A 27,994-nucleotide genomic window follows, 5' to 3' on the forward strand; every position below is an offset into this window, starting at 1 on the left:
TCATATTTTCAATATAAAGCAAATTTTTGATGCAAAACACAGTGGAAACCTTTCTTAGGAGAAACTTACTTTTATTATTTGAAATTTCATATCTTTACTAGAGAATGTTAAATGTCAAATATCTAATTTATTAAAGCACTGTTATTGCTGAATTTTTATGAAATGCTTTTTGAAGTACTCCCCTTTATTCTACTCATTAACAGAACCAAATTCTTTTATAAACTATTGAAAGATGAAGCAAAGTTTGTCAGTGAATGATAAATTTTGAGTATGTCCAAGGACTTTTGGAGGGCACTGTATAAGATGACTGATATGACATATTTACCAAGACTATTAATACATACAGGCATTTATACCTCTCCCAGTTATATAAACAAATGGAACATATATGCAACACTCTGGTTCATACATATTATTCTTTTATTTACAAATAATATACAATATAGACACAATATCACAGAATATCAGCTTAACATCTCAATAAATTAGTATAATATAAAATGTAAAATATGTAAAATAAAAACCTTAAAACTGCTGAAATAAACAGAAATCCTGGCACTCAGATTCTTCTAGCAAATAATTTAGATCTCTAAAACTAATATATTGACAAAAACAATAAAATAGTTCTAAATCACAACATGTGTTCTTCCCAATCTAATCATTAATATCCTTGCATTGCCCTTTTTAGCGAGGTACAACACTGACAACTTTAACTAAGGTTAAGGAAACATGTGCTATTCTATAAATTGTAAAGATTTTCTACTTTGTAAGGAAAAGAAGTAAAAAAAAATAATAAGTCAATATTATCTGTCAATGAAGAAATAGTAAAACTGAAGTAAAATCACTTAACAAAAAGTACATAATACAGTGCATGAGATCACATCAATTGTCTATGCTGTTAATAAGGCAATTATAACAATTTTAGGCTACCACATTATTTCTCTACATGATTCATATACCATAAAATAACACTCACTTTATTTGATGCAGAAAGTCAAAGATAAAAATTGCTTTACAACAAAAACATTTTTTTTTATACTTGTGCAGGTAAGGAAAATAGCAGAAAAGGATCTTTGCAACACCTTTAAAACTTACAATATCCAATGTAGTTATTCAAAGCAGAAAGAAGACTTGAAGCACTACCAGTGTATGTTAATAGAGATAATGAATCAAATAAAACAGATTCACATCAAGTCCGGTGTAAAAAAAATCTTTCAAAAGAATCAATCAATTTGCGACAAAAATAAAATTATCTGAAAATTAATTTATCACCTGAATTGAGTTATCAATCATGCAGTTACTAGGAAACATCTTCCCCTTATCAGATCCATCATTCTTCCTACAACTGGCACTTATTTAATTAAAGACAGAATTAATTGGCAGAATTTCTTCTCTGCCTCTTCACTAATACTTTAAAGACAGACGTGCATGACAGATAATTCACTTATTTTTCATGATCAGATCTAATAATTGTACAAGACTGAATGATTTATTTTGTATTGGTTCAAGGCAAACAGGGCCTACACTAATTACTTCATATGGCAAAATTTAAGCTTTAATACTAGCATAACCCTAAATTTCCATGTGTGCACATATTATTCTATTCATGAAACTGCATCTATATAAGACTGTCTGAAATAAAATGGTCATTTCATTTTAAATAGTCTAATCTTTTTTAATCTGAACAAAAAACATCTCATAGAATAATCCTTAAGTTATCAAGCTCTTAATGAAAGGCAACATTTTTATAAACACATATTGATTCTGATTGATGTAAGTGATATAAAATGGAAGCTAAATAACTTCAAGAATACTCACTATATAATCCAACTTTGGGATCTTCTCTTTTAAGTTATGTGTTTAAGTAATACATCAAGGTTATTGACTCTTTACCAACCTTTCAGTGAATCAATCTACATGGAAAATTCTACAAGTGTTATAAATATTGCTTTGAATGCATAAGAAGTTATAATGGGGTACAATTTTTATTTTTTTGTAAATCCTGAGGAACTTGTCGTAATTAATGTCCACTTGGACTTCAGAACCTTAAAATCCAATGTTACGTCTGTATCATTACACATTAAGTCCTCACTATATCATAAAATGCATCTGTCTGATGATGGTATAATCTATGAGATGATAGTTTATCTAATTATAAATCTTTCTGATTCATTTGTCCTGTAATTTTGTGTTGGTTATCTAAACATTCTCGTAACTTATCTTCTGTCATTGTTAACCTCTGCTCCAACAATGAAACAGTCTGAAAAAACAAAATAGAGCAAAATTGTAAGTGGCTTGTTTATCCTTCTGGTGAGTTCATGTGGATGTCATATTTTATGACAAGTTCATATCTTATCAATTTATGAATACTGGTATAAAACAATGCCTCCTTGTTGAGGATTTCACTAGCTTCTTTTCCTTTATATGTAATGGAAAAGCAAAACTATTGGGGCATGTATGCATTTGTTTCAGTTTTGCTATTTTCATTTTAAGTTCTTACAACAAACAACAATCATACAAACATGTTCTTCAAATGAAATTTTGGCATGCCAACTTACATATAAATGATCAAAATAAATATTACCAATTGAATTATTCTTATACAAATGTAAAATTCAACCTTGTTTGACAACTAATATCTTTACAGTAGCATTAACCATAGAAAATATAACCTTTCACTACTACTGTGCAAAATTTTAATATACAGCACCTTATTAACAATTTATATACCATTTCAGCATTTTATTACATAAATTTCATTACTTAACTACTTTAATGAGCAATAATGTACTTTAATGATATGAAGTTTCAATGAAAACATAGAGATAGCTGTAATCATTTCTCTGTTATCAGCTGTTTCAATGTCTGTATTATTGTAGTAAATGCAATCTTATATCACATTAAACTTCCAATGAAGGAATTATTAGTTTAAATCACTGAAGAAAATGCCTGTATAAAATATTCATTGAATGTTGCTTATTGCAATTTAAATGGGCGTTTTGCAAATTAACTTAAAATAACAGTAACAACTATCCCTGTAAGTTGCCCAAAGAACAACAGCATCTTATATATAAATTTATCTTGATATAAAATTATAGACAACCAGTCACTGGTATACGTGAGTATATAAACAATCTTCACATTATACACTCAAGGGGAAGTCATAATAATATATTATCATTGACTGCTCATTTAGTTTCAATGTAAAATGTCTTTGATGCTATCGATTTGAGACTTTTCAGCTCCAAGTAAGACATGGGATATGACACCGTTTTTAATTTTCTTAACTTTGGATGTCTGTGTTATAGTCATATGATGACTTGCCACATTCAGCAGTGGAAAAACTACCCCTTTATACATTATCTTGTGCACCAGCAGATATCATTTAAGGATCACCATTCTTCATCATTTTTTGCCATGGTTAAGCCCACAATACACATGTATGCATCTGCGCAGGCTGGTCTGGATCCATGCTGGTCGCCAACGCACTATGTTGGTTTTGTTGTGACGCCGCTCACATCATAATGAAAACATTTAGACAAATTGTGTAATGTTCTTACTTGTGTAAGTATATCTAGCTGCCCTACTATATGTTCTAATGTTCCTGCTAATTGTGGTGGCATGGCTGCCCTCTGTTCCAGCGGCTGAGTTGTTGACTTGGGTTGAAAATCGTCTCCTCGTGACCTTGACCTTGAATCAGCTGACCTCATTTCTACATCATCACTTGTTGACAGGGGCTGTACAAGAAAAGAAAACATCAAAAAAAAATGAAAATATTTAGACATTTTATTTTCTGAACATTGCAGTTCCTTTAAATAATGGATGTAAAGTGTATGCAATAAATTTGTTAACATATGCAGAGACAGTTTCAGATAAATGATTCCATGTTTTTAATTAATGCTCTGTATATATGAAAACAGAATGAACCCTCCTCTAAATTATTATTTTAGAAGGTTTAACCCTTAGCCTGCTCCCATCATCTGATTCCAATAATGTAACCAGTGCACACCATAATCAACAGCTTCGCTGGCTGATCTACAAATGCTGACCAAGTTTAACTGGACCTGCCATCTGATCATAGTCTGCACTGTTTGCTATTCAGTCAATAAGTATGTTGAAATTTCCCCTAAAAATGATGATTGGTTTTGTCCAGATTACATATTTAGCGTGGCAAGGGGTAATAATGATTTCACACCTACGCCACCCACTTTATTGGAAATTTACAAACATCATTCTTCCAATAAATGTATAATTGTGATCAAGATAAAATTTTCTACCTACTCAAGTCTATTATACTTTATACTCTAAGTTTCATTTTAAATCAGTTTGTTTGGTCTTATATACATGTATCTATCTATACTAATTATGGATATTCTATATCTGAGCATAGACATCTGCTATAATCACCATATACCAGAGATAGGGACAATTAACTGATAAAATCATTTATCACATTACAATATACTTGGCAAAATCTTTAATTAAATAAACAATTAAATGACTCATTTGTACAAAAGTAATCATTTTTAAGTGGCAGATACATGCAAGGATAAAACAATTATTTAATACAAACAGGCATATCATAAAACATGAGCAGGAGAGACTGCATGCATTCATTGATTACCACAGAGAATGATGTTTTCCCTAACATCTGTGACAGAGTAGGTTTCTCTCATAAAATATACATTTCATGTCGCTATTTACAATGAGACATTATTGTATTGATATACAATACACAAGACAGTATGTTGTAGGTCTTAATAAAAATCAATTATGTATTATGATAGAAAACCAGATATATGATAACTTTCAGCCTGCTGGTGTATACTTAACATCCTGTCACCCCCCCACACACACACACCACACACACATCACTTTGTATTTGATCATTTCTATACATAAAGTCTACATTCTCTATTTTGTGTAAAGGAGAAATAATTCAAAATATTTAGTATACAAAATTAATAAAACATAAACATTCTTGGTACAAGTATCTTAAAAGCAGAGATATTTACTCTTTTAAACCATCAAATGTCACTTATTACCAATCTCAGTATTGTCAATTATTATATATAAATTGCAATAACATTATCTATCTGTTTATCATATCAGGGTTCCCACTCTTAGATATTTTGAAAATTTAAGGACTTTTCCAGGACTTATCAAGGACCTTTTTTGATTTTTTAAGGACTTTTTAGAAGATTGAATTTCAAGCTATTCGATTTTTTTGTCCTATGAATATTTTCATGGTAATGTTTAAAACAACATTTAATAACAATATAATACATGTAGTTCATGACATAAATCTAACTCTATCTAAGAAATACATTCAGTGTCTATAAGTAATGAAATGTACTTTGTGACAGCAACTGTTGCAGGTTGTCTGCAATTTTCATGTAATTTTGGTGTTTTTAATGCTTCCAAGGGATCACTTTTTTTACAAGATATTCATAGTACTTAATAAGTAACCTCACATTTGACCTCAGTCCACTTAGGTACATAGAATGGCAAAAGCATGTCACACTGAAGGGTATATGAAAACTGCCTGCAGGTGTTTCTACATTAAAAATTTCACAACTTTCATGTTTAAATGTTGTACTCTGCTTAAGCCAGTGCTACGGGTTCTACAAAATATGGCAGCAGCACAAAATACCCAAACACACACAATTATAGCAATATTCATTTTGGTTTGTATACAATATAGATTTTAATGAGAAAATGAATTGATATTTTCAAAATAATGTGACTTAGCCAACTATTACTTTCATTCATTCCGTTGAAATTGGCAGTTCAGATGTTGTAAGAAAAAAAGTGACATTTGCTTTTCTAACTGTTAGGTTCATTAATGAATAGACAAATGTACTTGCAAGATATGAGATTTGTTGTCTACATCTAAATTTGAAGGGTATAATTTTGTTGTAAGTTCATTCGTATTATTTTTTTTATTTAATAGTTTTCATGGAGTATACTGTATTTGGGTATATTTTGGTTCAAAAATGAAATTTTGGGTATGTTCGATTACATCTTAGTGAAAGTGTATATTGTATTCATGATTAAAACAGCACTTTTTTTAGTATAACACATTCATTTTTAGTATATTGTGGCTAATATTTGGGTATTTCTTGCTGGTAGACAGACGTTTCACTATTGAGACAGTTCACACCAAGACGGTTCACACCAAGACGTTTAACTCCCAAATGGGAGTGAAACGTCTTGAAGACGTTTCACCCCCTTTTTATACCAAAATTATTTTGATACTTATGATATACTAAAATAAACCTAAAATATTGAATTGAATTGAACTAAAATAGACCTTAAATTTAATAAAAAATAAATTAAAAGGGGGATATTACTTTTTTGTCAATGACTTAAAACTCAGTACTTTAAGTTCTATCATTTCAGTTATCTTATCTTCTTTATTGTTGTTTTGAAAAAAAGTTTTTTCAATTCTTTGATCCATATGTGCAATTATCACATTATTTCACTTAAAGAAAAAATATTTTTGATTAAAATAGCACTTTAATATAACTAGCTATTTGATCTTTTGTAAACATGGACTCAATAGGCAATTTTAATTTAAAGCATAACATTTTTGTTTTTAAACATGGGATAAAAATTTGTTAAATTATTTAATGCTAGTATAGTGCTTTTGCGATAAATGTCAAAAAATTTGATGGCCATTGAAATCAGAAATATCTTTTAAATTAAATTAAAAGCATTTGGACTTTTTTCAATATTTGTCATGTACAATCATTTTTTGTGACAAAAATTCATTATTATATATAAGCAAAACTTATGGAAAAGTTTCTGTGTTTAATTTGCCTGTTGTCAAAAAATATTTTAATGGTTCAATAAACAACTGATTAGTAAACTGTTGATGCTTAAGTGCAGTGTTTATACAACTGATTCAATAGTGGTGTCAAACTGTTAGTTGATTGTCTCAGTGTTTATACAACTAATTAGGCAATGAGATAACACCACAATTACTTAAGTTTGTTTAATGGCTACTGTTTAATAAATTGATGAAGAAAATAATTTTAAAAAATAATTTATTTTATACACATGTTTCGCATTTCATTGTTTAAGACTTACAAAAAATAATCATTATATAGTCAATATATTTAATATATTGATATTTTTTATTATTTGAATAATATTAATTACTTTACTGGTAGTGATTTCAATATTTAAACTGATACTTATAATATGTCTTTGTTGTTCTTTCTATGTTATTCTATTTTTTTTAATTTACTATAAATAGAATTTTCTCATGTTGTTACACTTATAATAAAAGTGATATTTCAGAAATTTGTCTTTCATTTACACCTCTTATCACTCAACCCATAATTAAATGAGTAATATTCTAATTAATAATTTGTATTAACAATATCATTGAAATCAACAAAATGAAACATTAAATTGAATCTCCTTTTTACACTGTTTGATATTAATGAAATTAAAATTTGTTAACTTTTCTAGTAAACATCTCTAAAAATTGGGAGTGAAACGTCCATACAATTGACAAAATGGGAGTGAAACGTCTAGGTGTGAACCGTCTTGGGAGTGAAACGTCTCAATAGTGAAACGTCTTGGGAGTGAAACGTCTGACATTCTTTCTTGCTACCCAAATATGGTGTGGCCAACTGGCTGTGCTCTGCCTTGACAATAAATCATGTATGTAATACTATTGTTTATTTTATATTGATTTACCTTTGGCTTTTAGCATGGTTGTGAGCAATAAGGTTAAACAAATTGCCCAAGGAAACAACCAGACCTGTGAGCTTTCATGTTTCTTAGCACGGGCCAATCAAGCAAACTTGTGGTCGATTTGTGACTGTCTTATAACATTTTCCAAACAAAACCGCCATAGTAACCAGAAAATAAATGTTAAATCTCATAAATGTCAAACTTGGCCTCCCAAAACACTTGTAAATCGAAAAATCATCAACATTCAAGATGCAGAAGTCAATATACTGTGCTAAGACCGCCATTTTGGTTTTGTTTGATTTACCTCCCCTTTACCAGACTAATTCCCGTACCTTCCCGGACTTTTTTATGTATCAACACTAATTCCCGGACTTTTCAAGGCCGGGAGCTCCTGTTTTCAAATTCACGGACATTTCCCGTTTTCCCGGACAGCGTGGGAACCTTGTCATATATAAAGGTAAGAGTCTGTCAGTTGTGAAGCTGTCATTCTGGCATTGTGAAGGTGTATTTTAAAGTGAGAAATCCTGTATCACATAAAAGTCCTTGACTGGACATGAATATACTGCTGTAAACTGCAAGTGAATCTGTGTCAGCTACCTTACCAATCATCTCAACATGTCAGCTAGTTTACCCATTCATTTCAACAAAAAAATAAAACCAAAACTATCTTCTTTTATGTAGTTACATAACAGACTACATTGTTTTACCTCATTTGAAGAAAACATTGCAGGTCCTACTTCTGTAACTTCAGGGGCTTCGTCATCCATGTTCCTGATTTCACTACGAATTCCCTGTAAGCAAAGTGAGGCATGCAATTAGTACATGCAAGTATCCAACACCTAAAGCAGTTACACTTAAATATATGCAGTGCTGATTTAACGGGGCTGGTGACAAGGTTTATGAGATGACGAGGGGAAAGATGCATTGTAAAGGAGAATATGGAACTGCCAAAGGTCTGGCAAGAAAACCACTTTGTAAGAAGGTTATTCATTTTTGACTTTATAAAAAGTTTAGAAGAACCTGTAACGTATGAGACTTGTCAAAGATATATCATGTTAGATATTGTTTGAACAGGCCTAGCTTTTTTTCACTAAGGCCTTCAATCAATTCCATTTTCATGCATATTATAACTATTATTGACTACAAATACAACTGAAAACACATTTATTTACACATTTGCATAAAAATCACTGAATGAAAATGTCATTTCAGTTATGGCAGACCATCACACAGGGATATAAAAACTTTGTGGTGGTACAAATTGTGAAAAAATAGAAATTGCAAAAATGGTAAAAAATTGTTACTTCTTCCTTTCATTTGATAAGCATAGTGTAAAGACACGCTAAATGTTTGCGTTATACTATAGACGCGTCAGTTAAAACTGACACTTTTTTCAATTAAATGGTCTTTATTTTGGGTATGTTATTAAAAAGAATATTAAATTTGTTAATAACTGAATTTATTGAACTGGTTGAATAAAATAATATCATGCTCGCCAGAGACTGGCATAATATAATTTTTATTCAACTTGCACAATAAATTCAGTATTGAACTTACCCTCATTCAATATCCTCTATTTATTTCATTAGATATGCCCATGATTTGTGTCCTTGATTTCTTTTACATACATTTTATCCAAAGTTTTTGCAATTAGTACTTTGGAAAACTTTACAGTTAAAACAGAATATATGTGTGTAATTTACTCACAGCAAATTTTGTTCATTTTAACCACATGTCTAAACCTAACTTGTAAGATTGGTTACTAAGTGCCAATTTTTCAATGTTTTAATACTTAATGTTCTTATGCAGATACAAATACACCATAAATTTATTTTAGAAAGGAATGAAAAGGACATCAAAAATTACATCTCATTTACAATAAAAAATGAGGTTAAGCTATTACAATGAATGTTTATATTTGATGCCATAGCTACAAGCAAGCAGCATTTTCATTGACGTTTTATTTTGCAAATAGTAAGATTTTTAACTTAACTGTTTTCACAGTCAAAGGGAAGTAACCCTACAATGTAAGACACCATCAGTTTTGTGGAGATAAAACACATTATTTAGGACACTCATAAGTCAACAATGAAATAACATTTTTGACATAATCATTTTTATGATAAAGACCAAAGTCTCTCAAACAAAAGCATTTTAAGGCCTGAAAAGTATTGTATAATACAAATTCATCATCTGTTTAGGACCAACATCTATAACACTAATAATAAGGATACCACTTGTATCCTATTTTTGGACCATCATGTCATTCTTTGATTAATAAAACAAGATATGTTTGTGCAACATGTATGCCCCCTATCGGCAGCCAATTAGTCATGTGATCAGGTTATTATGCATGACTTCTGACCCAGTAAACAAACAATTAATAAGGGTTATCTAGTATCTACTGGTCATGACTAGTCACAAGGTAATAATTATTGTGACCCCATAAGTTGTGTGCAGCAATTTAAGTTATTACAAATCTTGCATAAATTTTATGAATCATGTAGGCATCATTAATGACAGCCAAGTTGTTATATTACATAAGACCATATGTGTATACCAAAAGCATTTTTAGTTTAATATAAAATTATCAACCAAGGCAACTCGAGTTGTAGAGTTATTGGTCAGAAACCGTCATTCAGTACAAGGTCAATATGACGTTGACACCTTGACCCCAAAATCAATAGGGGTCATCTACTGGTCATGACCAATCATCATACCAAGTTTGAAGTTCCTAGGCCTAAGCGTTCTTTAGTTATTGATCGAAAACCGTTTTTACCTACAAGGTCAATGTGACCTTGACCTTTGACCCCAAAATCAATAGGGGTCATCTGCTGGTCATGACCAATCACCATACCAAGTTTGCAGTTCCTAGGCCTAAGCGTTCTTTAGTTATTGATCGGAACTGTTTTTACCTACAAGGTCAATGTGATCTTGACCTTTGACCCCTTGACCCCAAAATCATTGGGGTCATCTGCTGGTCATGACCAATCACCATACCAAGTTTGAAGTTCCTAGGCCTAAGCGTTCTTTAGTTATTGACCGGAAACCGTTTTTACCTACAAGGTCAATGTGACCTTGACCTTTGACACCTTGACCCCAAAATCAATAGGGGTCATCTGCTGGTCATGACCAATCACCATACCAAGTTTGAAGTTCCTAGGCCTAAGCGTTCTTTAGTTATTGATCTGAAACCGTTTTTACCTACAAGGTCAATGTGACCTTTGACCCCTTGACCCAAAAATCAATAGGGGTTATCTGCTGGTCATGACCAATCAACATACCAAGTTTGAAGTTCCTAGGCCTAAGGGCTCAGAAACCATTTTGTCTACAGACTGACGGACCGACAAATGCAAAGCAATATACCCCCTCTTCTTTGAAGTGGGGGCATAAATAATAATAATTATATATTTCACCAAAACAGACTAATTTAAGGGACCCCAGCTTTTGATATGTAACTATTTGGGCATTTGCATGCACTTATTATATGAATTTAAGTGGAGATTGAGAATTAAATCATATTTAAACTGCATTACCACACTACTCTCATTATTTAGCATTTCATCCATCTATCCATCATGCACAAAGCTTGCGTGAATAAAATTTAATAATTTATAGAGAAACATGCTTTTTTTGTGTTAAAATTTGAAAATCAATAAAATACAACAGATACATACCTTGCCAGTGGCCCTGGATGAGGTGGTTGATGAAGATGTGGGTCGTTGTACCTTAGGGGCGATATCTGCTACAGTAGGGGCAGTATCTGTCTCCGCCCTTTGTTTGTGGTTCTTTAATAATTCACTAAAATCCATCTGATCAAAATTTGTCTTCCATACTAGTACCTGAAATGTTCAACAATACCTTGATATTACTAACACATTTTCTTACTTATTTTTTTTTGTTAACACTTTAAAACAAAATGTACCATGCTTTATCAATTTTCTCATTCATTTTTTTACCAACAACTTATGTTTATTAACTTACACAACTCAATTCAGGGCAGGAAAAAAACAACAAATATATTAATTAGAATAAGAACTTATTCCATATATCCATCTTTCATAATTGTTCTCTAATTATATATTAAACTTAAGATAACTTAGTCAGCATCCCCCTGCTGCATACACTGTAGTAATCCAGGATTGTTTATTTGTATCACTAAAACTTTTTATAGAGTTTAAAAGTCTATTGGTACTGGCCATTAGCTTTATAATAAGAAAATAAGCTCTGGGTCCATGCTGCTCTTATAATCAGGCTGTTTTCAATAAATAAACCACAGCAGTTCTAAGCCAGTGTGACCTAAGATTTATTTAAGATTCCCTTATATATCTCTTTATAATACTGCACGTTTGTAACGTCGCTTTTCATTGGATAATCATGACGTTTATATAATTTTATATACACAGCTGTTGTCCATTCATAAATAAATCTTACTTTTTTCTCTAAAAAAATTGATGCTTGCTTTATAACTTTATTACTTCGTTATAAAGATTGCTGACATATTATATGGCCAAATATAAACGGTTCTTTGCAATATAACACCCGCCTTGCGGCTCTGGTTATATATACAAACAACCGTTTATATAGGGCCATATAACCTGTTGAGAATCTTTATAACTAATAATGTGTTTGCCTTAAAGTTACCTGTTCATCAGAACCACCTGATGCGAAGTAATCTCCTGACCTTGAGAATGACACTGCAGTGACGGGACCTTGATGGCCGTGTAATGTGTAGAATAAACGTCCCTCTAACAGGTCAAACACCTTTAATTGACCATCATCAGACCCAGATAACAAATAATTACCACTAGAGTGAAATGATAAACTGTTTACTGCTGACGAATGAGCTGAAATAAAACAATCTTTTATTCATTAATTGAATATAATTTTAACACCAATACAAAATATGAAAGGTATTACTTTCCAGAGAAAAGTGAATATACCCTAAATAACATAGTAATCCTTTACATCATCATAACAACAAGGTGTACATTAAACATTATAGAACAAATCACTTCATGTTAAATGTAATCCTTTTCTTTCAATGTTATTAATGATAATTTGTGAATGTTTTAAGAGTATGTGTGCAAAAAAATCTTTATAATATAGGGGAGGCTACTCCAGAGATTATTTTAGTCTTTAAATGTTTCCATGTTAGAATCTACATTAATTTGTTTTCAATATAATAATATCAAAAGCCTTTATGTTTAAAGATTTTCAATCTGACCGCCAATTTTCTTTAATTATTTACTGAGACCTCACCTGTGTAATGTTGTAAGAGTTTATTCATGCGTATATCCCATACTTTCACTGTGCTGTCTGTACCTGCTGATGCTATACATGTTCCACTAGGGTGAAATTCTACATGGTTCACAAATCTGAAATATATATATGTACATGTTCCACTAGGGTGAAATTCTACATGGTTTACAAATCTGAGTGAAATTCTACATGGTTCACAATGTACATGTTCCACTAGTGTGAATTTCTACATGGATCACAAATGTGAAATATATAACATGTACATGTTACACTACTGTAAAACTCAATATGGTTTAAACGCATATGTAGATACATCACAGGGTGGGTGATATTTTTTACATTACCAATGGGTTAGTGCTAATGGCCACGCCTAGTGTTTATTTCCCTTATACTATTTACAAACTTAAATCACAGCTGCCAAAATATTTTATAGCTAAACAAATTGTTTTTACTTGTTTGACAATATAATGTATATTTTCTATAAGATTAACATAAACACAGAGTCAGTCAAGGAGAATCACATATATTTATATTTGTCTCATGTTTCTGGATTGGTAAGAGACACAAACTGGAAGGTGTACTGAAAAAAAACTTTGGTTCTAAACATTAAACAGATTTTGAACATTCACAATTACATGTTATTTGAAAAACATATAAATTCAGATATAAATAATATGTCAAATAAAAAATATCTGAGATAGTTATTTTTTCACCTACCTACATACCTTACCAAAACTTGCATGGGTCTAAGGAGAGAAAACAAAGATATTTTTAAGGCTGGCCTTAATTGTTTTTTTTATTCATTTAAACTATCTATCCAAATCTTTGTCTAAGATATTTAAATGACTGTAATAGTAGGACCTACCCTCCATGTTCATAAAATGTATGGACACACTCTTTACTATTTCTGTCCCACAATTTCACTGTTTTATCATCACTTCCAGACACTATCAGTCTACCATCAGGAGAAAACTTGGCTGATCTTACCCAGTTCATATGTTGATTAAGTGAAAACAAAAACTTCTGACGATGAACTGTCCATAACTGTAATATGAAAGTTATTTCTATATATCAATAAAATATTCATGACAAACTTCTCTAGCTGTGCAATTAACATATTGCTGTTCACTGTAACACTTATTTTACAATGTCACTAGGGGGCCTTTACTGCCTGCCATATAGATCACTTTATTATCATATCTATCAATACATGACAGGATAAGCTGCTGATGCAGTAGAAAAATACAAGCATATTAAAGTGACATTATGCTCATTTTCTTCCGCTGTCAGGTTTAGCTAAATCATTAATATATTTCAAAAGATTGACTTTTATAATGATGATTGAACAATAATTGGTAACGAAAAATGTGTAGGATAAAATATAATATTATACAAGATAAATTATAAAAAGACAGTCCCAAACTTTTTTAAAAATTGAACACTTCTGATATATTTGGATTATATTTATGGGTCACATGGATTTCAGATTATTTTGCGATAGTAAAATATAAAATTGGACACAATTATTCCATAAAGTAGTTATTTCGACTTTTACCTTTGCACTCATTATTAACATTTTGCTTTGCATGTCACTTTAACCATTACACCAATGAAACTCTGACATACATTTTTCATATAAATCCTACTATGAACAAATAAAATTTGTATTAGCCAAATAATCTTTATTTTATTGTTAAGATCTAAGGTTTTCACACAGTTGTTTGATTATTACAAACCATATACATGCACAGTAATTGATTTCATTTCTTGATAAATGTCCAAAGCTATTCTCTTTTAAACAGAAACAAGATATGATGAGACCTCAGACTATATACAAATTAACATATAACTAGAAATGTGTCCATAGGACACGGATGCCCCCACACACCACTGTTCTGTCAATCTTATGACTCTAGGTCAAATATTTTTTGGACTACATGTGCGACAATTTGAAAACTAAAAATCAACAAAGGGCCATAACTCTGTTAAATTTGGTCGCAGCAAAAATTCCTTCCTTTACTGCCATCTACACATTAAGGTTGTTCATCCCTGGAAGTTTAAGCAAAATCTGCCATCCGGTTTAGAGGAGTTGCGTTCACAAAATTTCTACATAGTATATAGTGAAAAAATCAACAAAGGGCCATAATTCTGTAAAATTTGGTTGCAGCAAAAATTCCTTCCTTTACTACCATCTATACATTAAGGTTGTTCATCCCTGGAAGTTTAAGCAAAATCTGCCATCCGGTTTAAGAGGAGTTGCGTTAACAAAATTTCTACATAGTATATAGTGAAAAAAATCAACAAAGGGCCATAATTCTGTTAAATTTGGTCGCAGCAAAAATTCCTTCCTTTACTATCATCTACACATTAAGGTTGTTCATCCCTGAAAGTTTAAGCAAAATCTGCCAACAAGTTTAAGAGGAGTTGCGTTCACAAAATTTCTACATAGTATATAGTGAAAAAATCAACAAAGGGCCATAATTCTGTTAAATTTGGTAGCAGCAAAAATTCCTTCCTTTACTATCATCTACACATTAAGGTTGTTCATCCCTGGAAGTTTAAGCAAAATCTGCCATCCATTTAATAGGAGTTGCGTTCACAAGATTTCGGGACGTACGAACAGACAGACGGACACTCGGACAGACAAGTGCAACGCTATATGCTCCCACTCTGTGGGGGCATAAAAACAAAAATAGTGTCACCTTAGAGCTGAAAAAAATATGTAAGGAGTTAGTACATTACTGCACTAAGGTGACAATATTTGACTATATGACTTGAACCATAATGTAATATGTTGTCCTACCTTTATAGTTTTATCATCTGAAGCTGTGAGTAGTGTTTGACCATCACTGGAGAAGTCCACACTTCTGACAGTAGCTGTATGAGCTTTAAATACAGTTGATTCTCCCTTACTGTAATAATATAAAGTGTAATCTGGTAAGTATTTAATTTTACATTTTTATAATCAATTCATCGATCTATACTTGTAGCCATTTCAATAATTTTATGGCAGTCAGTTATATAATGTGTATGTTTCTACAAATAACTGCCAACTTATCCACTTTCATTCAAGTTTGAACATTTACAACACTTTTTCATTCCTTACAATGCCACAGAAAAACTTTTCTTAATGCATTTGCCATTTGTAAATCCATTGTCAGTAAGAACAAATGTTTATCCAGTTCTGCAGACCAACTAATTTACTGTCTGGTAAACAGTTACCATCAGGAACCTTGTTGAAGTTGTTCCCAGTGACCAGGATTTCCGTTTGTGGAAGTTTAGTAGGAATTTAATCCTTGATTTTGGCCTGTGACTTTTAAAATGTAATGCTTTTCCTACTTCACTTTAATATATAATGTGACTTCCAGTGTGAGCGATTTTGAAGTCTCTGACTTCCAATTTTGTAACTTAATGGAAGCTGTGAGTGACAGGATACAACATAACTATATTTTTCACAAATTATGAAAATTCAATAAAAAAAAATGTGGTATACATAAATGTATGTACAGCCTAACATTAGTGATGCAATGATCAAACTTACACAGAAGGTATCCAGAGGCGCACAGTTTTATCCCTGGAAGCAGAGGCAACAAGATGACCAGACGGTGAGAAACGTACACTCATTACAGCATCCTGAAACAAAATATTTCAAGAAGCATTCAAAATATGGTGAAATATTCTAAGTCTTCTATTATCTTGTTATATATTATGTATTTCATACATAAATAAAAATCTCTTGTTTGATGTGTCACTTGTGTGTGTTTCCACACTGTAATGATCTTATTGAAACTTTCTCGCGGAGGAACACTTGTGCTGCTCTAAAAATCTTCCTTCAAAATAAATTTGCATTGAGCCATATCAATTTTGAAATAGTACATGCAACTATGTAAATGATAATTTTTAATAAATAAACTCCATCATAAATATATAATAAAGGAGTCACTGATATTTTTATCTTTATTTTAGGTATGTAAACTGGCTTTACACAATTTTCATTCTATAATCTTAGCGTTGAATGATATTGTTAGGATTTAAGTAATTATAGTCATATGATTATATGGTGACTTTCCAGCTTTACAGACAAAAGAGATCAGGTGCCCTCTGTGCATTATTTCAAACACAATCACACATCTGAGCAGAACCAAGGATGTTCCATTAGCTGGCCTGATAGCTTCTCCACATGATGAAATTTGAAACCCCTCGTGGTGAGCAATCTTTTATAGAAACTACTTCTTAGGAATATCTAAAGAATCGGAAAGATTGCTTAACAACCCAACATAATTCATACGCATCTTCAACATTTATAAAAGTCCAAAACTAATGCCATCTGAGGAAAAACTCATTTACCTTGTGACCAACAAATCTGTAAGCTCTCATCTGAGGTTTGAAGTTCCACACCATCAAACATGAATCCATAGACCCAGAAGCTGCAGGAAATATATAATATGAATGTCAATTATGAAAATTGTTGTTTTGTCTTGATTGTTTTGATTTGTTTGAGAATTACAACTTTCTACCTGCATACTGATAAGAAATGTGTTGACATAATAATCATTGTAATAAGAACAAGATGTCAATGATGGCTCTAAGTGGCCCAACCTAGATTTCTGGTGTCATTTCCCCCCCACTAATTTTAGATATCTAGGAGATTGAATGAGTAAAGAACAAGTTGAATTATATAATACAAGCCTCTGATAAGCATAACATTACTTTATTGAACAAGTTCAAATATATAGTACAGAACCTGAACAAATATAATATTCTTTTTATCACATACCGACAAAAAGAACTTTATCAGAAAGAAAATCACTTTTTATCCACCACTTACAGTGTTAATTTATGCTAACATTGAACGCATCTTCAAGCTTTATTTGTGTAACACAAATGACTTCACCCAATGCACTGCCATGCAATACCATTTGAAGAATAGGATAGCCTTAGTTACTATTCTTTTAATTAAATTAAATTTTTTTAGAAAAATAAAAGAGAGAGAGAGAATCAGGAGACAAGTGTAAAGATGCCTACACTTCAGAGTCAGACTCAAAATTCCATCTTCTATGTTAATGACTCACATGTCACAAACATAACTGATTTTTAAATACGTATGTAATACTATTGCACTAAACAAAGATAAATTGAAACTTAACTTGTTTCATTTGACATAGACTTTTAACTTACCAAGCTGCTTCATATTTGGATTGAAATCCACACTAGTCACTGTATCACGGTGACCCTTAAAGTGCCGCTCAAGCGACGGATCCTCCTGAAATTATATAATCAACAAAATGTAACAACCTGTAGTGTACTACCTATATTATCTTGAGTTGACTCAAATTTCATGTGGCTGTCATGACCATAATATAATCAGAAATAAGTCATGTGTACTACACGAGCATTATTTCTTTCTGCAAAGAGAACCTATCCCTCCTTACAAAATATTTTTACTCAAAGCTTAATAGTTACTGAAACTAACTTAAAAACAAATGTCATACATAAACACATCCTAGTACTTAAATTGAGATTGGGCCACTTACTGACTTACTGTAGTTCTCTGTTTGCCATACTTTTCACATTGTTTTTTTTTCATTATAAAAATAAGTTGTAGAGTAAATACATGGGTGCAAGTTGAAAATCTTTGAAAACCTGAAAATCCTGAATTTAGCATTACTTTTAATTGTTTTTAAACAGTAAAAAGAGTGCTTCAGCAGTATAAAAACCTGAACATCAGGCAAATGCCTGAAAACTTGTACCCATGTAAATATAATTGAAATAAAATAAAAGGATTAATCATTTATCTTAAAATTTTCAAAGACGAGTCCTACAGGCTTTTTTTTTTAGTCTGGCTTCAACATCCCTTCACAGATTAAAAACAATGCTGAAAACTTTTTAAAAGCTAGTTTTAAATTTGTATACTGATAGATTTTTAACACGAAGAAATGCTACATAATGAGTATCAACCAAAAATTGTCTAGATTTTACCAGTTTGACAACCACATCCTTCTGCAAGTATCAGAGAACCTATATCTAGGAGTCCCCATATCAGACTATAAGAATCTTACACTGGCTGCCGGTACAGACGGGAATATCTAACTCGAGGGTAACTGTTTACGACGGTAACAAGTTTCCGCTTAATAGTTACCCGAGAGCCAGATATTCCCGACTGTACTGACAGCCAGTGTTTGATTCTTTTTCTTGCATATTAAATGTCAATTAACCTCGGAATAGAAATGACGAAAACTGATATTTTCATTACGCACTTTTTTCTAATAGTAGCGTATGAACTTACAAACTTCATTCATAACGGTGAAATGACATCATGCCGTTATGAGGTCATTAAAAGCACGCGACTTGTCTAACATGGGGAGTGTAAGACAGGGTTTTCTAGCACCGGTGTTAACAGTAGATAATCCTGTCTGATATGCAAGGAAACCTTGAGTGGAGTACCCACATCAGCAAGATTTCCAAGAAGGCAAACTATTAAAACCCTAGGATTTCTAAAAAGGAAACCTGAAACACTGCCCTAAATCTTGTTATAAAACAGCATTCCTGTCTCTTGTACGATCTACCCAGTCCCTGGGGAATACAGTTCGATCCTCTGGGATCCATACCTTTAGAGAGACATTGACAAGCTTGAGAAGGTCTAGAAAAAGTCTGCTAGGTTTTTAATCACTTGACTACACCACCAGGTCCCCCAGTAGCGTCACATAAATGCTTCGAGACCTGAAACTACCTTCACTCATGAACCAAAGGAAAGCCAACACTTTCAGACTCATGATGTTTTATAGCCAGCTTGAAGAGCAAAGCAAGCTTTACTGTTATGCGAAAACATAAATATATATGTTCATTAAATTTGAGGATATAATTTTAACTCAGTATGTTAAACAGTCTATCACTAGCTAAGATATCTTTCATGACTTCTGGAACTTCCTTAACGCTATTTCCCGACACCAAAATTGAAAATGCGGTACTTTTTCTTTCAAATTGCTGACTTCTATATTTGGAATATTTTTTGGGGGATTGGGAAAAAACCCATAATTTGGAAAATGCGGACCAGTGGGATGGGGGAAAAATGCCTGGAGTACTTGCCAGATAGTGATGGTTTTAAAATCTTTGCCGGAAGTACTGCAAAATTATGGGTATGGCAATTTTTCGAATTACAAGATAACGATAAAAGCCAAAGAATTATGGTTGAAAAAAAAATGCGTAGACTTATCTCCAGTGCACTGCTTAGATGGAAACGATACGATCACCTCTAAGGGTTTAATGATACGCTCACCTCGCAATACGATACATTTCATGGTACAGGGTCCATGATACGATATGTATCACAATACAGATTGACTAAAGAAAATAGTCATTTTCACACAGATTATGCAAAATTAATTTAAAGTTGTGATGTAACAACAGTCTTTTATTTCCACATTATTTCCTTACTACCAAGTATTTATCAAATGAGTCATATGCATTAAATGATGCAGTATGGCTTGAAATCAAGTGAATGAACTGGTCAACATGGTTTATATTGACATTTTGATAGTAAAAGTAAAAGGCTTAAATCTTTATTATTTTCTGAAACAATGAGAAATAAAATATCTACAATAAAAAATATCATTCAATATAGATGCACAGGAAATAGAAACATCACATTTTTATTGAAAATGTCCAGTGTTTTTTTTTCACTTTTGGGGGAAGGGGGTCGGTGCCCATTGGAGGGGGAAAAATGCAATAGGAGGGGGATTTTTATACGGATCTAAAATATTGATGTGTCACATGATAAACTTGTTGGGATACCAGGAGTAGCTCCCCTTACCTATATGAAAAACCTTGCTTAACAGTAAGTCTAACAGGCATAAAATAAAGCATTTTTCGGCAGTTAGTGGAAAAAAAATGATATTCATTGCAGGCAAATTTGGGATGCCATATTATAGGGAAAAATTTCAGCTTTGAGGGGGGAAAAAACCATACTATTTTGAGGGGGGAATGGGGAGAATTTCGCCGAATATTTTGGTGAAAAAAAAACCACTGATATCATATGTATAGTGATAACTATTTGGGATAACTTACTCAAGTTTAATAGTAAAATTAAAAATGTTCATCAAATGACACAATTTGCCGAATATGTGTCATAATGAGCATAAATTGAATATAAAAATTATTTTACTTTACTCTCATATTACACATTCATAACAGAAATTATCATATTATTTACGAACAGTTAAATATATCTGTTGACAGTATGGAATATATCCAACAAAATAGCCGTCTGTTGCAGCGTTTTGACAATATTTTGGATTCTGATTTCAACAATATGGGTTTTATTTGCAAAAGTGCCAAGATATCAGATTATCTATTCATGAATTTCAGCTGGCCAAAAAGTGTGTCCACAAAGGCCCTTTCAGCTGATGACCGTTTTTTACAAAAATAAGGATATGTCGGGGAAAAACAAATTCAGCGCATTGAAGTTACAGTCAAAGAAGACATTTTCCCCGATTATATATTCACCTCAAATTCAAAATTTTGGACTTACAACTCACTTACGCAGATTTAATTAATCTTCTGTGATTTTTACTGAAATAATTACTCCTCTTGAAAAATGGTCTAAAATGCTGTGCGGGTGATTTGTCGTGCCGTGTACCGTTCCGAGTGAAAACGGTACAATATACCGTTTCACCCTTAGTTCAAAGTGTATTGAAAACATAAAATGTGCAGCCGCTGATGGCTTTAAATTATAATGACCTTTAGATGTACTATAATTTCTGTCAAAGAGCACACTTTGAGGCTTTGCCTTTTTCATTATTTTGGTTGTCGTGGGGCTGGTACCAGACTAACTAAGACTACTTGACGGGGAAGTTGACGCCTGTCCAAGCAAATAATACGGGGAAGTCAAGGACCGGGCCCGCAAAGCGGGTCCGGGCTTTGGCTTGCCCGGCTATAGACTACACGTGTTGCTTGCCCACACTCTCAACTTGGCTGCTCAGAAAGCCCTTACGGTAACGACGGTGTCACGCATTTTGGGGAGAGTTCGTCGCGTAGTATCATTTTTCCACCGAAGCACCACAGCCACTGCCTTCTTGAAAGTGAAAACACAACAGTTAGGACTTAAAGCTTATGAATGATGTCCCGACTAGATGGAATTCTGCAGCAGACATGTTGCAGAGATTCCTTGAATTGCAACCTGCAGTATATGCATCACTCATTGACAAATCTGTTCGTGCCAATGCCGGGGATATATCTACACTGTCGGGACGCTGATATTTACTACAGCAGAACAGATCATGACCTGCCTCTTGCCTATAAAGCCATAAACAGCTGTACTTTTGTTCTGAGACGATGCCAACTGTATCCATCATACTCCCTCTGCAGACGAAAATTTACTCTCGCACGATTTGATTGTAAAGGAAGGAGACATGGAAGTTATCAAGCAGATGAAGCAGGCTATGCGTAATGACTTGAACAGCAGGTAAGTTTTTATTTTTATAACTTACACCGTTACCCATGTATTTATATACTTTTTATTGCTGAAATATTAAATTATTAATTGTGATGAATATCACAGTATGGACTTTGTAATGTAAATTATCAAGTAACCTAGGTAACATAAACCCATGAATTTTAGTTCTCGCAACATCAAGTGTTTTGTATGCAAGTAAAATAAATAATATTATCTGAAAAAAGATCCTGTAGAAGCATAGATTGCAATCAGCATGTGTATTTGAAAAAAAGATAGTAATTGCTTTTAAATTTCCGTTGTTGGTTTAATTTAAACTGTACCTTAAGATATTGATTTGTATTTCAGATACACAGCATTAACGAGTTTTTACAGGAGTGTACAGTACTGGATCCTCGGTTTAAGGCTTCATGCCTTACACAACAGGAAGCCTTTGACACATACCACAGAATCTGTTCACTGGCAGCCAACACAAGACCAGCGAAGGTTAAGGTAGAACCAGAGGCAGACGTAGTCACGAGAGAGGCATCTCATACACCCCCACTTCCAGTCATGCCAGATAATGACACTTCTGCAGGTAGTTAATTTGGCAGATTTTTTTTAAACCATCTATGACTGTTCAATTTCATCACTTTGTCTACATTTTGTTAGTATCTAAAACACAATTTTTTTTTTAGGTTTTCCCCGGCTGTTAAACATGTTATACAGTTTGAGCATATCTAGTTGTGATGTACATTTGCTAGCTGACAACACTTGACCATATTTCATTTCAGATGTTAAGCCAGCAGTTCCTCCTGTGAGTGAAGTCACAGCTTCAATTACTACCCAGTCAGCTCCCAGTGAAAGTGGTGGTTTAGCGTCTATCCTAGGAGATGTTATTTTTGTGAGAGAGGACAGAACACAAATTAAATCTGATATGGAACGTGCAAATGCTGAAATTGAAAACTTTTTAAAACTGAAACCACTTGTTCCCAATGTCATCCGATCCATTTAGTGTGGTGGAAGAATAACATGAAATAAATCGAGTGATAGTGTTGCACAAGCTAAGACAGGTAGACAGCTTCAATTTGATCAGACATATTACATTTGGGACACTCCTATCTCCCGTTGTTTATATGCTGAAAGGCCCTGCAACGTAACATGCAGATCCAGAAAAAAGGTCCTAATTCAGAAGACTGCGAGAATACAAATTATCGTTTCCAGATAAAAATAAAATAATTTTATGCATCACGGCGAATAATTACGGAGTAAGAAAAATTAATACGACATGTACATGAAATACATAGGCAGACTTAAACTGTGTATATAATAAAATTTCTTTACCAGAGCGCTAAGCCATTTTGTTTTAAAATATTTAGATGTCTATATTTTTGATCAAGTCTGATCAAGTTTCTTGCTTTCAAATGATGGCGGTTTGTTTCCTTCACTGCGCATGTCCAAAGAAAGACTACTAAGGGGAGGAAACTAAGTCAGTTCGGCCTAAGACATTTCGGTCCCAGACATATCGACCTTTAGTAAACCGGCTCAATTTAAAAAAAATTGAGTTTGTTTAGAAATAAGTATAAACATGTTTTTATAATATACCATAACCAAAAAAAGAAATAGAAACATCACATTTTTTATTGAAAATGTCCAGTGTTTTTTTTTCACTTTTGGGGGAAGGGGGTCGGTGCCCATTGGAGGGGAAAAATGCAATAGGAGGGGGATTTTTATACGGATCTAAAATATTGATGTGTCACATGATAAACTTGTTGGGATACCAGGAGTAGCTCCCCTTAACCTATATGAAAAAACCTTGCTTAACAGTAAGTCTAACAGGCATAAAAATAAAGCATTTTTCGGCAGTTAGTGGAAAAAAAATGATATTCATTGCAGGCAAATTTGGGATGCCATATTATAGGGAAACAGCTTTGAGGGGGGGGAAAAACCATACTATTTTGAGGGGGGAATGGGGAGAATTTTCGCCCGAATATTTTGGTGAAAAAAACCCCACTGATATCATATGTATAGTGATAACTATTTGGGATAACTTACTCAAGTTTAATAGTAAAATTAAAAATGTTCATCAAATGACACAATTTGCCGAATATGTGTCATAATGAGCATAAAATTGAATATAAAAATTATTTTACTTTACTCTCATATTACACATTCATAAACAGAAAATTATCATATTATTTACGAACAGTTAAATATATCTGTTGACAGTATGGAATATATCCAAAAAAATAGCCGTCTGTTGCAGCGTTTTGACAAATATTTTGGATTCTGGATTTCAACAAATTGGGTTTATTTGCAAAAGTGCCAAGATATCAGATTATCTATTCATGAATTTCAAGCTGGCCAAAAGTGTGGTCCACAAAGGCCCTTTCAGCTGATGACCGTTTTTTTACAAAAATAAGGATATGTCGGAAAAAACAAATTCAGCGCATTTGAAGTTTACAGTCAAAGAAGGACATTTTCCCCGATTATATATTCACCTCAAAATTCAAAATTTTTGACTTACAACTCACTTACGCAATTTAATTAATCTTCTCGATTTTTACTGAAATAATTACTTCCTCTTGAAAAATGTTCTAAAATGCTGTGCGGGTGATTTGTCGTGCCGTGTAACCGTTCCGAGTGAAAACGGTACAATATACCGTTTTCACCCTTGTTCAAAGTGTATTGAAACATCAAAAATGTGCAGCGCTGATGGCTTTAAATTATAAATGACCTTTAGATGTACTATAATTTCTGTCAAAGAGCACACTTTGAGGCTTTGCCTTTTTCCATTATTTTGGTTGTCGTGGGGCTGGTACCAGACTAACTAAGACTACTTGACGGGGAAGTTGACGCCTGTCCAAGCAAATAATACGGGGAAGTCAAGGACCGGGCCCGCAAAGCGGGTCCGGGCTTTGGCTTGCCCGGGCTATAGACTACACGTGTTGCTTGCCCACACTCTCAACTTGGCTGCTCAGAAAGCCCTTACGGTAACGACCGGTGTCACGCATTTTTGGGAGAGTTCGTCGCGTAGTATCATTTTTCCACCGAAGCACCACAGCCACTGCCTTCTTGAAAGTGAAAACACAACAGTTAGGACTTAAAGCTTATGAAATGATGTCCCGACTAGATGGAATTCTGCAGCAGACATGTTGCAGAGATTCCTTGAATTGCAACCTGCAGTATTATGCATCACTCATTGACAAATCTGTTCGTGCCAATGCCGGGGATATATCTACACTGTCGGACGCTGATATTACTTACAGCAGAACAGATCATGACCTGCCTCTTGCCCTATAAAAGCCATAACAGCTGTACTTTGTTCTGAGACGATGCCAACTGTAATCCATCATACTCCCTCTGCAGACGAAATTACTCTCGCCCACGATTTGATTGTAAAGGAAGGAGACATGGAAGTTATCAAGCAGATGAAGCAGGCTATGCGTAATGACTTGAACAGCAGGTAAGTTTTTTTTTTATTAACTTACACCGTTACCCATGTATATTATATACTTTTTATTGCTGAAATATTAAATTATTAATTGTGTGATGAATATCACAGTATGGACTTTGTAATGTAAATTATCAAGTAACCTAGGTAACATAAAAACCCATGAATTTAGTTCTCGCAACATCAAGTGTTTTGTATGCAAGTAAAATAAAATAATATTATCTGAAAAGATCCTGTAGAAGCATAGATTGCAATCAGCATGTGTATTTGAAAAAAAAAGTAGTAATTGCTTTTAAATTTCCGTTGTTGGTTAATTTAAACTGTACCTTAAGATATTGATTTGTATTTCAGATACAACAGCATTAACGATTTTTTTACAGGAGTGTACAGTACTGGATCCTCGGTTTAAGGCTTCATGCCTTACACAACAGGAAGCCTTTTGACACATACCACAGAATCTGTTCACTGGCAGCCAACACAAGACCAGCGAAGGTTAAGGTAGAACCAGAGCAGACGTGGTCACGAGAGAGGGCATCTCATACACCCCCACTTCCAGTCATGCCAGATAATGACACTTCTGCAGGTAGTTAATTTGGCAGATTTTTTTAACCATCTATGACTGTTCAATTTCATCACTTTGTCTACATTTTGTTAGTATCTAAACACAATTTTTTTTTAGGTTTCCCCGGCTGTTAAACATGTTATACAGTTTGAGCATATCTAGTTGTGATGTACATTTGCTAGCTTGACAACACTTGACCATATTTCATTTCAGATGTTAAGCCAGCAGTTCCTCCTGTGAGTGAAGTCACAGCTTCAATTACTACCCAGTCAGCTCCCAGTGAAAGTGGTGGTTTAGCGTCTATCCTAGGAGATGTTATTTTTGTGAGAGAGGACAGAACACAAATTAAATCTGATATGGAACGTGCAAATGCTGAAATTGAAAACTTTAAAACTGAACCACTTGTTCCAATGTCATCCGATCCATTAGTGTGGACGAAGAATAATGAATGGCAGTTCCCTCTTGTATCAAGCTTGGCACGTCAAAGACTGTGTATCCCTGCTACATCTGTCCCTTCAGAACGTGTCTTTAGTACTGCTGGGATATTGTAACTGCCCAGAGGGCAGCTTTAAGTCCAGAAGTTGTTGACATGTTGATATTTCTTAAGAAAAAACATTTAAAAGCCCCAAGGACACAGGTACTTATTCATTCTATAGATACATGTATGTGTTCTAAAAGAATAATAAGAAGAGTTGAAATATAGCTTACGTTTTTCTGTTTTCTTTAATTATTTTAGTATACACTGTACCACAATACGTATCGCAATACAGGCTGTCTATATCGCAATATATCGCAATACGGTTTGGCTGTATCGTTGCACCCCTATAGTCGGGCACCGCCATTTACAATGTAACTCAATGATAGTAGGCGGGGTATTTCGATAACGGAACAAATCTCAACTTTTCGGATAAATAATCATCTTCGAGTGTTCCGAGTGAAAACGGAAGCGGTGCATGTAATACCAAATGACACCTTTAAAACGGAAAGAAAGAATTTTTTAACGACTTCCCTGTCCATAGGCTTTGCCTAATTTCATATTAGCAGAGTGTAAAAGCTAAGACTTTTGAGAATTGCAAATTATGTAATAGTTATAACAATAATAATTTTAATTTGTTGATTGGAATAACATGAATAAATCGAGTGATAGTGTTGCACAAGCTAAGACAGTAGACAGCTTCAATTTGATCAGACATATTACATTTGGACACTCCTATCTCCCGTTGTTTATATGCTGAAAGGCCCTGCAACGTAACATGCAGATCCAGAAAAAAGGTCTAATTCAGAAGACTGCGAGAATACAAATTATCGTTTCCAGATAAAAATAAATAATTTTATGCATCACGGCGAATAATTACGGAGTAAGAAAAATTATACGACATGTACATGAAATACATAGCAGACTTAAACTGTGTATATAATAAAATTTCTTTACCAGAGCGCTAGCCATTTTGTTTTAAAATAATTTAGATGTCTATATTTTGATCAAGTCTGATCAAGTTTCTTGCTTTCAAATGATGGCGGTTGTTTTCCTTCACTGCGCATGTCCAAAGAAAGACTACTAAGGGGAGGAAACTAAGTCAGT

At 33.2% G+C, this 27,994-nt stretch overlaps 1 protein-coding gene across 2 annotated transcripts; it reads right to left on the reverse strand.

Moving 5' to 3' along the window:
* Positions 1-402: 402 nt before the first annotated feature.
* On the reverse strand, positions 403-27,972 carry LOC132750146 (POC1 centriolar protein homolog A-like). 2 transcript variants are annotated; one of them, XM_060740092.1, is made up of 12 exons: positions 27,845-27,972; positions 18,148-18,232; positions 17,317-17,396; positions 16,511-16,602; positions 15,773-15,881; positions 13,835-14,013; positions 12,970-13,085; positions 12,352-12,554; positions 11,385-11,549; positions 8,415-8,498; positions 3,561-3,737; positions 403-2,260 (listed from the first exon to the last, which is right to left on the reverse strand). In XM_060740092.1, exons 1-12 carry the CDS (start codon positions 27,857-27,859, stop codon positions 2,153-2,155), a joined length of 1,413 nt encoding a protein of 470 aa, XP_060596075.1. In that variant the 5' UTR covers positions 27,860-27,972; the 3' UTR covers positions 403-2,152. The 2 variants fall into 2 exon arrangements, with proteins under 2 accessions (XP_060596075.1, XP_060596076.1); XM_060740093.1 differs by lacking the exon at positions 8,415-8,498.
* Between the last annotated feature and the right edge of the window lie 22 nt (positions 27,973-27,994).

The sequence above is a fragment of the Ruditapes philippinarum genome, unplaced genomic scaffold (assembly GCF_026571515.1).
Source record: "Ruditapes philippinarum isolate M1 unplaced genomic scaffold, ASM2657151v2 ctg968_1_1_1_1, whole genome shotgun sequence".
Lineage (NCBI taxonomy): Eukaryota > Metazoa > Mollusca > Bivalvia > Venerida > Veneridae > Ruditapes > Ruditapes philippinarum.

Excerpts from the sequence above, each read along its gene's own strand:
- LOC132750146 (XM_060740092.1), bottom strand. Across the intron at positions 16,603-17,316 it reads ACAGATTTGTTGGTCACAAG|GATGCTGTAATGAGTGTACG; the intron begins GTAAATGAGTTT and ends ATTTTGTTTCAG. Across the intron at positions 2,261-3,560 it reads AGCTAGATATACTTACACAA|ACTGTTTCATTGTTGGAGCA; the intron begins GTAAGAACATTA and ends TTGTTTTTTCAG.